General features: G+C 38.6%; 1 protein-coding gene across 1 annotated transcript in view; it reads right to left on the reverse strand.

Annotated features, from left to right (window-relative positions):
• Positions 1-16,631, reverse strand: part of LOC127380409 (dynein axonemal heavy chain 5-like) — a 157,763-nt gene that overhangs the window by 95,488 nt on the left and 45,644 nt on the right. Inside the window, exons 39-44 of the mRNA XM_051609233.1 lie at positions 14,761-14,907; positions 12,956-13,128; positions 10,194-10,372; positions 4,790-4,977; positions 3,429-3,623; positions 353-487 (exon numbers count right to left, since the gene is read on the reverse strand). Coding sequence (XP_051465193.1) covers positions 353-487; positions 3,429-3,623; positions 4,790-4,977; positions 10,194-10,372; positions 12,956-13,128; positions 14,761-14,907 — 1,017 coding nt within the window. The remainder of the gene's footprint in view (positions 1-352; positions 488-3,428; positions 3,624-4,789; positions 4,978-10,193; positions 10,373-12,955; positions 13,129-14,760; positions 14,908-16,631) is intronic.

The following is a 16,631-nucleotide window of genomic DNA, read 5'->3' on the forward strand; positions in this document are numbered from 1 at the left end:
AAGAACGTTTAATTAAAACTTAATACAATGCATTCTTCCTTTCTCTCCTTAGATAGGGCAGAAAGGATTAAAAACAAGAGTCAAATTAGATGACCAGGTTAGGTGTCCTACATTCTGACGGTATTGCCAATTATTTTTTCACCTAGGGCTTCTCATACGTTTTTCTCTCTTTAACAGAAAAACAATGTTCAGAGTGTAACCGTGTTCTGATTCTCCACTCACTGATAGACCACATTAAGAACCACAAAATAATGTAGCCAACTGCTGAAGAATATCTTTTCAAAGTGAATAATATACACTTAAAAATGCAAACAAAGTACTCCTTTTGGGAAAGTCACCAGTGTTACAGTACCAGTTTGGAGAGGTTCATGTTCCGCAGAACTCTCATCACTACAGTTTTCTCTGCCTCTTCGGGATTAGATCTTTTCACTGCTCCAAGTGTTCTCAAAACAGACAGGATATTTCTAAGCCCAAAGTCATAGTGAACCTTGAAATAACACATAAACACAATTGGTACCGCAAAGATTAAGCACTTTAAAATCAAGAGAGGGCTGAAAATTAAATTTATGAAAGCATTAAATACACTATTGAACTTTCAAAAATTATTAAATTTACAGCTTTTCGTCTTTTCAACTGAATTTCTAATTCTGTTGCTATCATATCCTGAAGTTAGTTTCCAGTGTTGCATGTCCATACCTGGCAAGTATCCTATTTTCATGGTAGACCACCACTTTTATAAGTCATTTGTAACCGAGCTGCATCTTCTATCGTTTTCTGCTCATGCAAGGATTGTTGCTATCTTGATATATGGTACTGGGATTTGTGACTCAAAGGCCAATACCATGCTGATAGAAAGAAGCATCCTGAAACCATTCAGATACAACTTGTTATATGCAAGCCTATCTTTTGCTGTACTTTGCACTCTGTGGATCGTACCATAACAATTTGGTTTAGAATAGAAGGATTTACTTCCAATAACCATGTGCATCCTAGAGGTGAATCTAACCAGCTTTGGACTTAGGCAGGTGAGGGCTGGAATATTCTCCCTTTCACTACAGGTGCAGCTGCATATTTGCAGAGCCATATAGAAGCACTCCATTAATTTCAGCACTTGTACCTGAGCATACAATTCTGTCTTAGTTGACACAGATTTGAAAATATATGCAGTTGTTCTATAATGTGTGTCCTCTTTGACCATTGATGCAAATCCTAGAAGGAAAGCTACCAGAGTAGAGATTTTAAATTATGAAGTCTCCATTATTTTCAGCTGCTCAGAAAACTAAGACAGATATGGAAGGAGATAATAAAGATATTATTGTATTTGAAGAATGCCTGCTCCCTCTGATTGAAATGTTTTTGAGATCAAGTGCACAGACGCTTTTTTATACTGCCTATTGTGTGCTGACCTTGCCCAGCTTCCAGATGCCCACCCAGCCACTCTTTCATTCCCCCTACTCACCAGGACAGAGGGAGAAAAAAAGGTGAAAAGAAAGCTCATAGGTCGATATAAAGACAGGAAGACCAGTTACCATCAAGGGCAAAACAAATTGACTTGTGGAAAATTAATTTAATTTGTGACCAACTAGAGTATATTCGGATGGTCAGAAACGGAGAAAATTAAAACAACACCTTTCCCCCAGCCTCCACTCCTATTTCCTGGGGCTGACAAGTTGGTACAATACATTGAGTACAAACTAGAATTTTCAGCAAGAAATAACTTATTGATTAGGTTTGCAGATATCAAGCTGGTGAACTAGGTCACAACTAGATTCAAAATTAGCAAGAGAAATTCAATAAATTATCTATGTATGATGCAATTTAAAAAAGGACAAGTGCAAAAAACTACACAGGCAGAAATTACCAACTGCACAAAGGAAGAAGAGTAAGAATTCCTCTTCATTCAGTTGAGAAACAAGTCAGGTACAGAAAGCTTTGCAAAAAAATATCTGACATTGGACTGAAGCCACAAACTCCCCAATGACACATCTACAATTAGAGTGGGCAATAAAAATAAAAGTGTCCTTTTTAGGACAGTTGAAAAGACATTTCCATTGCAGTTGGCACTTCTGTACTGTGCCCAAAAGTTGGATTCCACACTTGCAGATAAAGCCTACTGAAGAGAACTTAGAAAATAGAGCTTTTAGCTGACTAGAAAACATGTTACAACAGGAATAAGTAAACCAAAACCTACTGTAGAAATAGGAAGAGTAAGTATGTAGGATGAGTTACGATAAAAGTCTCCAACACACAAAAAATACCTGCCAAGAAGAAAACAGAAGGAATACAAAGGAAGTAATGTAGTTAACTACAGCAAGGGAGATTCAAGTCAACTTTTAGAGAAAACTTCATGAATGTCAGGAAAATGAAACTTTGGGACAGATTGCCTGGGAAACTGTAGGGTATATGTCAGTGGAAAATGTTAAGGAGAGTCACAAGCATTTATAGTAAATTATTTAGCTAAGAGCTATTTTTTTGTCATAAAGGTAAATGGATGATCCCTCAGGGCTCCACACAGCCTCATTTTCTATTTTGCAACCAGGTGCCAAGTTATTACCAGTTGAAAATGCTAGATATGAATATTCAGCCAGGTACTGCCAGCAAATCTTATTTGCAGGTGGAAACATTAAGATTAAAAAATATTAATAACTTTCTGTGAAGTTTGGAAAGCAGATTATATGTTGATGATGAAATTTAGTATCTGTACTTTTTAAAACTCAGAAATGAGGTCAATATAATGTACTGTTACTTTATTCTGGTGCAGTCCAAGATTTCTACATGGAAGTCAACATAGTCACTAATACATGTGTGGTATAAAACTGAAATACTGTGATGGAGAATGTAATCTATATACCTAGGCTCATTAGGATCCAACTAAAGCAGGCTTCTCATTTGAGCTGCAACTTGCCTACACTTCCTACACTTCATATGATCTCTCTTTGAAACCCTCCAGTGGACAGCCAGCACAAGGCATTCAAAAGGCAACAACCAGTTCTGTTCTTAAAAGCAGCTTCATCCTTTGTTTCTACTGAAATATCCCATACCAAACAGAAAATAACTTCTCTGGTAGCACTCAACAAAACAGTGCCTTCTAGGCACTAGCTAGTTACAATTCTTACACTGTCTCTCCAGTAAGTCTAGTCTTCATAAGTAAGGAGACTGAAAAATGTGTCCTCTACACCATTCCTCATAACTTCTCCAATAACTGCACTCCGTTTAAAAATCACAAATCAAACCTCCTTTACTACAAAAACTAGTTTGAAACACAAAAATATGATGATTTCAGACTCTTTTTCCAGAACGTGAAACTGAAAACCATAAAAAAATGAATAGGTTTCTGAGTGTCAAAAGCATTATGTATTCAATGAAAGAGTACTCTCTCTACATTCCCTGCCAATGACAGCTCGCACTTAGACAAATATTTATTTTACCTGTTTAGATAACTGCTCCTCACAGAGTTTGTAGAGTGTATAGAATTTTTGACTAAGGACTTGGTTGTCTCGGAAACCAGCACTCGCCAGCTTGACTCGCATAATAATGCTGCGGTCAGACACCATCATAGCAACTGTGCGAAACTGAATCTTCAGGTTTTCTGGAAGCTCCTGTCGCCCTGCATAGCCAGGGTTCTGAAAAATGCAAAATATAAAATAAAATATTTTATAGTGAAAGCATGGTAGGAAGGTTTATCTTCTCCGATAATTATTTGGCAAACAGAGGAGCACATGCCAGGCTACAACAGGTAACTCGAGCATGTCACAATTACACATCCCTACACAGTTGCCTACACACTGCAGTTCATGGAGTATGTGGTATCACATGTGTCACTTGGAGATGCCCAAGACACACAGATAGACAAATGATCACTTACAGACCTCATTGGAGCCATTTTAAATGGTTAGTTCCTCCGGGTCTTCATACTGTTCCAGTGCTGAAGGTTACTGTCCTTTGTGGGCATTCCCAGGTCATTTCAGTGCAAAGCCAATTACGCAGTGCAAGCCGTTACTGAACTAAAAGATCCGACCTGAAGATGTCTAAGTCATTCTTGTGACTACTGCATCACTCAGATGTGAGAACTGTAGTCACTGAATATGCAGTGATAACTTCTTAAACTCTTCCAGCTGCTTCCAAACTGCCTTCCCACTGGCCCTTGTGTGCCACTACTTTGTCCTCTTTTTCAAATCAAAGTGATAATTTTAACACCTTTTCAAAGGCAGGAAACCTTGAAATAAAGAAAAATGCTTCCATTTTGAGTTGTCAGGATGTAGCTCACAGCTAAAGAAGGGGAGATAAAATGAGGCTTTTAAAGTAATATTACACTTTCCCGCTTCTCTGCCTCTTGCACTGCTAGAAGCCATCATGAACCAGAGTGAGGGTGGTTTACTCCATGCTGTCATACAGAAAGATTGTGGTTCAAAATTCTTCAAGGTGATGAAATACTGACCAGAACAATTAACAGATGTCCTTGCATTGGTCAATTACTTCTGTTTTATTTTGACAGACTTTGACTAAAAATATGAGATGGTTTGGTTTAGTCTACATCTGTCAAATACTCAACTAAAAAGCACTTAAAGTATGTGGTTAATGATAATTCCGTATTTCAAGTCCTAAGTTCCATTTAAAAATATGTGGAAAAGAAAATGTAATCAATATCATTTGACCAAATTATTGTTCAAACTGTAATCACTATTTTCTAAAAGACAGTTTCAATTATTTCAAAAGCTAAATTTCAACGGGAAGTTAAGTAAGAAACATTTTTCACAACAATGCCAGTTATACATATTCAAACACATACCATAGTCAGAAATATACCAAATTCTCTGTCCATGTCAACAACATCACCATCAGTGAAGACAAACTGAGGCTTCTGATTTTTCTTGCACTGAAGTATGATATATATCTGCTGAGCAGCTACTGATAAAACTGGAAGTTCAATCCGGTTAAATTCATCAAAGCAACCCCATGCACCTGACTGGGCTAAACCTAAGAAAGCATAAAGAAAAAAAATTTAACTATCATATTGAAGAAGAATAATTGATATATAAAATATAGCACTTTCTATGTAACTTAATGTAACATAAGAAGAACAGAGAGTATGAACACAGAATAAAATGAGATGTAAGACCTCAAAATAAATCAGGCTGTGCATTAATGACACACAGAAGAAGAATTACTCCTTGTAAGAAAGACATACAAACTCCTTTACAAAGTGCCCTACACTTTTAACAGCAACCATAAGGCAGAAAATTGTTCAAAATTATTGTATATAGCACCTAGAAGCACAAATGCTTATCACGGAAATTCATCCATACAGGGGTGAAATTGTCAGAGATGAGCTTAAGAGACATGTACCTCAATGAAAAGCACAGAATCAAATTCAGAAACCACTGCAGTTGAGACAGAAGCAATGTAGAATTTTATAACAATAAATTCATAGGTCAAAAATCGTTGGAGAATAGCATCCTGCTATTCAAGAGAGAGGATTCTGATGTCACATTTAAAGCTGTTATTTGGAACAGGCTATGGAATTCTAGACAAACATTAATATCCATAAACATCAGGCAATTAATGTCCTTTGGGAGAGTCAAGTACTCCTTCTGTAGGACTGAAATAGGAGAGTCTACAATGGCAGCTTACCAGAGCAGTAGAGGGAAAGCTACGTAATCCCCTGCTATTCCACTTCCACTTCACAAGACACAAAGGCTAGTAAGTCTACATGGGAACTCCACAAATGCCATCTCCTCCCTTTCCAAAGCCCACACCAGAACTAGTATTTCTTACTGCCTGGGTACAGCCAGGACATGGATCCATAATTTAACTGGTGCTACAAATGTTCAGAGGTGCTTAATTCATTTCACTGGGCTGGTGGAGCTCAGTTTGGCTTAAGCTGTTTGAAGGCAGTGCTTAATGCAGAAACAAAGCACATGTCCAAGAAAAGGCATTAGTGTGTTTGCAATGTTGAACAACTATGACTAGAACTCCCTCAAATTCCCAGATTTTATATGGCAATGCCTTTGGCACTAGGAAAATAAATCAAGGGGTGGTTTACCTGTAATATTAATTCCTTAAGATACCTAAGCTAATGGAAGAGAAAGTACTAAAAAATCATTAATACTACTATTAATACATACTTTCTCCTTTGTTTGGTTTTGTCTTACATGTTTTCTCTTCTCTCTGCTCTGGCCTGTTCTGCTCTTATTATCCTACTTCCCTTCCCTCTGCTGTTCCTTGTCTGACTTTCTCTTGCTCTTTAAGATGTTCCTCTAGGAACTCTCATCTTATGCCAAATCCTCTTGAGGCTCCTTTTATGTTTCTTTTCTGCCCCTCTTCTACTCTGTCCCATCTTCTGCTGTGATGAGCAATCATAGCCAAACCAATACTTGTCAGTTTTTGCAAACATCAAAAAAGAAAAAACAAATGAAATAATTCTTACCTTCATTTTTTACCTTTTATGATGCCCACTAACTACTTATTTTAGTATTGTTGTATTAATTGGTCTTTTTTAGCCATGTAATTTTGGAAGACCTCTTCAACAAAATTAGTTGATTAACAGTAGATAAAACCCAGTGCTAGTAGAGCCAAAACTGGCTCCTTAAGATTTGATTCAGTCAGGGCAATACTGCAGATCTCCCACGAAATTCAGTTCAGTTCCATAAGTAGAGTAATCTTTTTCCCTAAACTGCTTCGAACTAATTCCTGTGATATTATAAGGAAAAACATGTTCAAAAATAAAATAACTTGACATGAATAAAAAGTCACATGGATTTAATCACAAAATGTAAAGGCAAAGGGAATATATACAAATACTACAATGAAGCAAAAATTGAAGTAATGCTATAGACAGGCACAAAATTTAAAATATGAAAGATTCAATCCTACTGTCTGTCAAAACAAGTGAAGAATGTTCCTTGACTTCACTGGTGTGGCAGCAAGTCAACTCATGTTCTCCCTTTCGTATGAGGAATATCAGGGCCCTGGATGCACTGATAAGCCTTAATTTCCCTGACCAGCCTTATCTGTGACTTCTACCCACACCTCTGTTCTCCAGTCCAAGAGCTCCCTCTCAGTTCATGTAGGTCTGAGTCTTCAGTCTTTGCCTGAGCTATGTTGTGAGTAGGGCTGGGCACAGCCCTGTTCTGGTGTTACCCAGACTTGCTGACAACTTCCTGAAGGATCCCAGAACTATCCAGAACACCTCCACAGCCTCCTGCCGTTTCTGACTGAGCTTCCTAGAAGGAGCCTGAACCCAGCTTGTTATTTCACCTTGTCTGATGGTCACTGGTCAGCTGCTGTAACAAGCTGTCACCAACTTGCCCTGCTTAGGCACTGTGGGACTGTGCCTTGCCCAGTGAGGTCCCTGCCCCTGCCTGTGTGGTGGTCACTGTGGTGGCTCCTGGCTTGTCTTCCCTTGTGGAGCTGCCTTACTCTTGCTGTGCCCTGATGAAAAATTCTTGCACAGATTTTTCAAATACATTTGACCCCTTTTGTTACATATGTTACATTAATATTAGGATTCATTATTAAAACAAACAAACAAAAAAGTTTTGCTACTATGTTTATGTTTATTAAACGTCAGTGTCTACTCTTTGGGATACAACAAAAAGCCCTAAAGCAGGACATTATTTAAAAGACTTTTTCCCATATCATATTGTCTCTTACACTTACTATCCCTTTATTAAAGATTTTTGAAATTAACTTATTTACAGAGTTGTGAAGTAAGGTTCTAGCCATACCATTTTTCTTCAGAAAGGAAAAAAATAATCACTTGTTCTGTAATGCCACCTGCTGCGCAGAGTTAGAAAATCCAACTCTCAGACAAGGCCAGTATCACAGAATGGTTTGGGTTGGAAACGACCTTAAAGATCATCTAGTTCCAACCCCCTTGCACGGGCAGGGACACCTCCCACTAAAGCAGAGTACTCAAAGCCACAACCAACCTGCCCTTGAACACTGGCAGGGAGGAGGCCTCCACAGCTTCTCTGGGCAACCTGTTCCATTGTCTCACCACCCTCACACTAAAGAATTTCTTCCTAATGTCTAACCTAAATCTCCCTTCTTTCAGTTTAAAACCATTCCCCCTTGTCCTATCACTACATGCCCTTGTAAAAAGCCCCTCCCCAGCTTTCTTGTGGGCCCCCTTCAGATACTGGAAGGTTGCTTGGAAGGTTCCAGGTCTCCCTGGAACCATCTCTTCTCCAGACTGAATAGTCCCAACACTCTCTCAGCCTGTCTTCACAGGAGAGGTGCTCCAGCCCTCTGATCATCTTCATGGTCCTTCTCTGGACGCTCTCAAACAGCCCCATGTCCTTCTTGTGTTGGAGGCTCCAGAGCTGGACACAATACTCCAGGTGGGGTCTCATGAGAGCAGAGGGGAAGAATCACCTCCCTTGACCTGCTGGCCATGCTTCTTTTGATGTAGCCCAGGACACGATTTGCTTTATGGGCTACAAGCACACACTGCCTGCTCATGTTGAGCTTCTCATCAACCAACACCCCAAAGTCCTTTTCCTCAGAGCTGTTCTCAATCCATTCTCTGCCCAACCTGTCATTCTGCTTGTGATTGCCCCAACCCAGGTGCAGGACGTCGCATTTGGCCTTATTGAAATTGATGAGGTTGGCATGAGCCCACCTCTCAAGCACATTCAGGTCCCTCTGGATGGATTCCTTCCCTCCAGCATGTTGGCCAAACCACACAGCTTGGTGTAGTCAGCAAACTTGCTGAGGGTGCACTCAATTCCACTGTCCACGTCACTGACAAAGATGTTAAACAGCGCCAGTCCCAGTACCAACCCTTGAGGAACACCACTTGTTACTCATCTCCATTCAGACACCAAGCCATTGTCCACTACTCTTGGAGTGTGACCATCCAGCCAATTCCTTATCCACCGAGTGATCCACCCATCAATTCTGTATCTATCCAGCTCAGAGACCATGATGTCATGTGGAATGCTGTCAAATGCTTTGCATAAGTCCAGCTAGACTATGTCAGTTGCTCGTGCCTTGTCCATCGATGCTGAGACCCCAATATCCCACAGCTCTGCATACATTCAGTTCTTGCAAAATTATTTCATTCTGCTAGTGTTTAAAAAGAAAAAGGAAAGACACACACATACATACACACACACAGAAGCAAAGGCATAGCAAGCTAACTGTTACCTGCATAATAGCTTGGAGACAATGCAATTTTGTTGTGCCTTGTCAGGCTGTGCATTAATTGCTGTCCCCACACAGACCATAGTATGGCAATCAAATACAGAAATGGAGTAAAAGCAGAAAGCAAAGGACAAGACTAAAGATATCTTTAAGAAATGTGACACACACACACATCAGTACAGATATCCTACAAACATGGTATGATGAAACTCACATGATAAAAGAATCACACAGCATAGCTACTTCAAAATGCATCAGAGTGTGCCTGAGCACCAATTTGCTGAGTTGTGTGTCTCTTCTAACTCATATAGAACACCAGCATGCCATTAAAGGAAGCAGCCAGATAACAAGAACATATTACACAGTATTACTTGGCTTCTGTTGCATATGATGACAACATTACAATGTTAGATCTTAGAGCCAGCCACTCACAGCAAATGGCGTACTGTGGTATGCTAGTCCAGATAACCAATAATAACCAATATACCAAAAAAACCAGACACAATGGAGTCCACAGATACTGGATCACCCAATCACTGTTTTCAAAATTAACTTCAGAACTCTGCTTATCCTGAAAAGTTATTAGTTTGACCACTATCTCAATTGTTTTGTTTTCAAGAAAGTTCTAGTGTTCAAAATTAGACACTGCACCACTTTGTATGTTTGTATTGTTGAGCTCTCTATTTTTTTTTCTTGCTTGGTAAGAAAACGGCAAGGGAAGGCTACATATCCCTACATGTGCCTTCCCTGGGGATGGGTGGGATAGAGGCATAAAAAAATAAGTAGAAAGGATTAAAAGGCAAATGGAAAAGAGGACAAAGATAGCAAAAACCCTTCAAAATAATATTACAAAAAATGGAAAGCATGCAGGAAGAAAAAATGAAAGGGAAAAAAAAAAGGAGAAATAATCAAGTATCAGGAAAAAATTATGAGCATCTGGAAACAAGAGGAAGAGAGAAGAAAATACCCTACTGACCACTGCTAACTCACTTGTGAAGAGACAAGAACTTGTGACTCTAAAATGAACAAACCAGATTATTTCTTACCCTTATAGATACGGCCAAGTCCTCTGTAGTCCATTTGGTCTGAACAATTGAAAACAACAACATACTTTCCCAGGCATTTGCCCATGTCTTTGGTTGTCTCTGTTTTCCCTGTCCCTGCAGGTCCTGCAGGTGCACCACCCATATTCATGCCCAGGGCCTGTGCCAGTGTAATGTAACACCTAGAGAGAGAAGAGTTATATTAATCTTTTTATACTATTAATTATTTGAAATACATTAATGCAACCACAGCAGTTGTATTATACAGAGCTGGAGAAGGGAGCAGAAGTGGGTGAGCTTCCCTGTGGTAAGTTCTCAGTCACCCCCTCTGCACACTGCGAAGCTGAGTTGCCAGGTGCCCCTTTTGCTCCACCTGCAGAAAAGCAGACATGTGGCACAGCAATGACTGCACCAGCTCAGGAAAGGCATGAGCCAATTCAAAATGCCAAACACCAAAATACTGTAATATTGTGATTTTCTCTCTCTAATCATATATACCTTCCCTCCACCACTCAGTCTTACACTGCAGCACCCAGACCTGCTGGGTTTCTGTGTTATTTTCCCATCTTCATACTCTCTCCCCAGGGCACACAAGATGGGCTCTTTGATATGGTAATAGGAAGGCACAGAGGCTGGAAGCAGCTTCTGTTCTTAGTATTTCCCTACCAGAATGCCAAACCAGAGCAATGTTGCTGGACGTACTAGGTCTTTGAGTTCCAGGAGGAGAATGAATGAGAGGGAAGATTTTAATGGGCAACAGAGGGACCCATGAACCCTTGGAAGATCTTTTGCTTCAGCCTCCATCCTGGGTTGATGATACCAGGTTTAAGTCTCACCTTCCCTGATGGTGTGGAGACTACAGAAGGATATAGGAAGATTGCTGTTCTAACCTACACAGCTCCAAAATCCCAGTAAGCCCATTTTAACACTGTGAAACTCAGTAGCTTTACAATATATCTGAGGAGAGAAAATGGACACTGAAAAAAACCAAATGATACCAGCTAGTATCACTTCCTATAAAATAATACAGTACTCATTCTAATATAATAGCAGTAATAATGCTTTAACACAGTATTACTCAGTAATCAGTAACAGTTAACACAGGAAAAATACCACTCCTAAAAATTCCGCTACTGAAAATGAGGTAAGAAAAAAATTTATACATAGTACAACTACTAAATAGAACTTGCATTGCACTTTATATATCTGCCATGACAAGGTCTGTGTGTGACATGATGTTTAGGAGCACTCAGTTTCAGTCCCATTGTCCTAATACAGTGTACTACCCCCGGCATGTATTTACCATGTGCTTCGGGAATCTTTCCGAACACAAAATCATTAGTCAAACAGCACTTAACTCCAAGTTCATTAATGGAAAGCAAACATATAATTGCCTGAAAACTGTCAGAAGCTTGTAGAAGTCCATATAGCAATATTAAAAATATTAAAATAGAAAAAGCCTATAAGGGAGTAAAATCTGATCTTATGCAACACTGCTTAAGCAAATAAATTTATCATGCCAACACCAGGAAACATGTCTACTTCAAATACTCTTTCTATTTATGACTGGATAGTCAACAATCCTGCAGGGCTGTTTGGCTCTTCTAGGTTAGCCCAAAGACAGCTATCCCTGTTCTTTTTTGTTATTATTATAGTTTAAAGTCATTCAAAAGACTCATTTTATTCAAGTCACCCTGCACTAGCTTTCAGTCTCACGTGACACATCACCTTGAATCAATCCCTAACCAACTAGGTTGCATTTTAATTCTGTGAACAAATTTTGCATAACAACATTTTCTTGATACTGTCTCTCCTGGAGGGCAAAAACATTGTCCACGTGGTAGTACTGCCATACCCACTAATCAACTGCATGTTTGCTGCCACAAACAGGTCCCTGTCTAGCACAGGAGTAGCAGGGTACATAACATAGAATGTGGCAGATGTGTGCTACATATTAAAAGCCAGGTATAGAAGCATAGGATTTTAGCTCTCTTAAATAGCTCGCTTTGCATAATTTTGGTTCAGAAATTGGCAAAAGTCTAAAATTTCACTGGTAGTACAGAGTGCAAAGAGAATTCCAAGATTAATTCAACAGCCTGCAGTCATTCTTCATGCAATAAATTACTGAATATGCACAGTATCTTGACATTGCTATCCACACTTAAAAGAGCAAGCTCTCTTTTATGTATTTGCCTCTTCCCTAGCTGAAGCACTGCCGAGTACTTTAGCAAAATATGCATCTACTGGAGTTTGTTCTGTGCTGTATAACTCTCCAGTTTGCAGTCCTGTAATTCTCCATGGACCTTGCTTAAAACCGTATTGGCACTAGTTACTTAATGCTGTGTCCTGAGTTACTGCTTTTTTCCTCTAGGGTGACTTCAAATGAACCACTTCCCATAATCCCAAATTCCTACGCAAATACCAGCTTATTGAAAGCAGCACTATATTATTTTTTAGATCCGCTCTCTTTAGGCTGGTGAAGTGCATGGTGTTCAGCTATATTTATCCTGAGCACAAGTTGTTCAATGCCTACCTTAGCACGTCTAGCCCAAGAAAACACTCAAAGAGAATTCAAGACCCCTCCTTCGGGGTGCCTGCTTTTGCTAGCTGAGTGTATAAGCACTGGCCTCTGCTGTTCACCATCGCTATTGCAGCACTACAGTGCAACCAAAGACAGAAATCAGCCCCATGAAAGTTAAAGGAATCAACTCAAAGGAATTAAGTCTTAGCTCCAGTACTATGCAGTGCATTCTTTTCATACCTACCTGTCAGTTAAGGGAGTTATAACAAGCCTGTCTGTACACCCCAAGTATTCATTGCAGTAGGTGAACTCTACATCAGTGATTTGGATAACACATTTATCCAAGTCTTCCAGAAAGTAGAATCGAGACTGTTTTTGCCATTCAAAATCAGATGGAGATTTAATGTTCATATGGACCTATAATAGAAAAGAAAAATAATTAATGCAATAATGAAAAGGAATAAAATTAACAAATTAATCTGAAAGTCCATACAGAAAAAAAAGTCTACTAGGCATGAATTCAAGAGCTAGAAGAATGAGTCAGAAGTCAAGACACCCAGAATTATCTTTTCAAAGCTGTCTGTGACATGCTCTGAACCCTCTGACCACTTTGATTTTCCTCTGAATTGTGTGCAGAGATAATGAATTGTGTCTTACAGAGATACTGAAGAGGAGCGATGGAAAACTTCACAAAAAAATGAATTAACAATACTGGTTACTCTGCATGGTGTCTGGTTCCATTACTCACAGGAATACTAAATCATGGACAATGCTTGAATATGTTGTATCCATGTCTATGTGTTTGTTTATTTGGGATGTATTTTTCAGTATTAATTTGCCACACACATATTTAGATTTGTGGCAGATTAATAGATCTTGAATTCCTCACTATTTTTCACACTTGATCTCAAAACCACCAGTTCTTATGGAATGCATAGTCCTGGTTTTCAGCATTGCTAAAGTGGTGTAAAGTGAAGAGGAGGTTCTGGATTATTAGCCACTTCCCTCCACTTCCTCTCAATCAAAAAAGGATGTGGTTAGCAGGGGACAGAATGTTTTGATAGAAAAGAATAAAATTACATGTACCAATTAAGAATAATTTGCCCAGTTTTGGACTTGCCTTGGATTTTTTATTTCACATACAGACCCTTTAAATTTAACTAGTTTTCTGTGATTTAATTTTATTATAAGATTATATTTAATTAATTGATAAATAAATGTCCAATTAAACACTAGTATGAAAAGTATGAAAATTAATTTGATTAATTTAATTTAAAATAAATTTAAAATTATGGGCATAGGATAAAAACCCATGCCTATATCCAAAGATGGCAGTTTTCTTTATTTCGGTATTTTTCTTTATGATTTTCTATCTTTCTTCACACATACATTTAATTTTTATCTTCCTAACATATATGCATAAATTAAACAATGCAGTATTGAATTATTGACCTTTTGCATCATGCAAGTTTTTTGAAAGCTACTTCAAAAAGCTATTTCAAAATTCCATTTTTACAATTATAGTTTTCTTTATTCCATATACTTATCTAAAGGAGGTCTGGTGAAACTCAATTATAAAAAAAAAAAAAATTGTTCTCCTACCCTTTTCAAATATATGGAACCTCACCACTTTCATATTTGACTATTACCTTAAATCAATACATAGGCTGGGCTGGAAATCAGATGATTGACAGCAATACTGAAGGGACTTCTTTTCCTTTTGCATTTCAATTAAATAATGTATTACATTTTCAGTTTGAGAAAATAGTTTTATTTTAAAAGTTAAATTCTTCTGCTCACAGTTAATTTGTGCATGATGGGTATCAACAACCATTTTAAAAGCTGAAGTCTGAAGCTGTGAACATACAGATATATAACTCACCCTTATCTCTGCATGACATCTATATGAAATCAAATTAAATCTGATATATTATATCACAGCACTAATGTCAGAGCTACTCAAAGAGAACAGATTGTAAGATTTGTTTATACATTTTGTTAAATGTGCAAAAACTTCCATGAAGTCCCTTAAATGTTTTAAAAACTTACCAAGTCATCAAAGATATCCTTCTGGTGCACATGAATGGTGATTAAAGTTTCATACTTTGTGCGCTCCATTCTTGTCAGATTGTGTGTTGTCATGTCAATCAAATCATTCAAAAGATCCAAAAACTTCTTACTTGTTGTGTGCATTACCTTTTCCACACAGCAAGAAGAACAGCTATATTAATACTGACACATCATAGGATATTTGTTAGTAAATTCAATAGAAATATAGCCTAATAAAAGTTGACTAAAATAATGAATTTGCTATACTAAGGGTTGCTTTTAAAACCATGTGTTTTGTGAAACTATCAGTCAACTATACCAAGCATCCTGTAGGTTGTGATAACATCAAGTCTTCTAAGAACCTGTGGCACCTACAGACAACACTCATGTGGACTCTGACCCACCTGGGCAATCTACCAGCGGGAGACTGGAGACAGGACCAGGACGAGAGACCAGGACAAAGACCCAGGACAAAGATGACAAAGGACTAGAATCAACAAAGACCCCCACAGGAGACCCTTGAGCATGCATAATTACAAAGATAGCCAATTCCAGGAAATAAAATTACTATGTAAAAGAATTCTGGGAACTCATTGACATGGAACTGAATATGCATGGTTTTGGTGTATATTAGTCGGGGTGTTTCATTAACTTGTGGGAGCACTCATGGTGAAGAATCCCCAGTGCTGCCCGGTGCTGCAATAAAGAATGCCTGCTCAGTAACAGCTTGTTTGTTGTTGATCTTGATCTTGGAATCCTTACCCAGCCGCACCCAGACTCCCTCTGCGGTGAGGAGTGTTAGAAAGCAAGGGGGTTTGGAAGCTCCGAAATTTTTGTTTCAATACAAAAATCATTTGTTCTTCTAATGTTTAGAATGAAAAATAAAAACCATCTGCAAATATATGGGCCCATGACATCTATGATCTGCTTTGCATTTATCAGGCTTGAAATCCTGCAGTTGGATTTGCAGGCTGCCCCCCATGCATTCATTCCTAGCCCAAAAGAGTACAAGAAGGTTTTCTCTAGGTAAAGAGGTCACATCGTAAGATTTTATTGCAAGACTGCTGGTCCTTCTACTATACACTAAGTCTTCAGCTGATTGCATTTCCCTAAATAATTTTAGAACTATCAGTCTCTGGTTTTGGGTACTGCACATCAGCCCAAGCAGTATCTGCTCTTTAAGGTGAAACAGAGCATTAACCAAACTCTGACTTCAAATAGTTAACTGCTTGTAGGGTGTAAATCTCTCATCTGGGCCTACTGCTAGTGAGCTGTAAAAGCCTTTTGTGTGAGCGTATCCATAGTTTTAAGGAATACAAGGGTCCTTGAAGAAGAAAGAAGCCACTCAACTGAGACTAGGAATGCCCGCTGTAACCAATTCTACTGCGGAGTCAGCAGAGATAAACGGGAGAGGAGACAGAACTCAGAAAGGTTCCTGTGAGGAAGACTCAAGGATGAAGTAATCGACCCCCAGGAGACCCTAATGGACTTAACACAGATGCGATAACAGGCAGACACTTATGTAAATGATTTCTTGGGAAACTAATGAATATGTAAAGTGTTTCTTAGAAATATTACACATAATTAAGTATCAGCTGTATATATACCTCTCACCTTACCCTGTAAGGTGCACATTTTTGGAGGAGCTCTCCCCTGTGCATCCGGCGCCATGAATAAAAACTGACTTAACAGAACTTAGACTGTTGGGTGAACTTTCTTTGTTTCAAGGGGTAACAGGAACCTAGAGATCTATTACTGCCTCTAACAAGAGAAAGGGGGAAATGTAGCGTAATTTTAAATGCCAGTGGTAAAATAATAATTTCGTTAGTGGCACCAGTTACAAAATTCCACCATATACATTACTAACGATA

The sequence above is a fragment of the Apus apus genome, chromosome 2, assembly GCF_020740795.1.
Source record: "Apus apus isolate bApuApu2 chromosome 2, bApuApu2.pri.cur, whole genome shotgun sequence".
Taxonomy (NCBI): Eukaryota; Metazoa; Chordata; class Aves; order Apodiformes; family Apodidae; genus Apus; species Apus apus.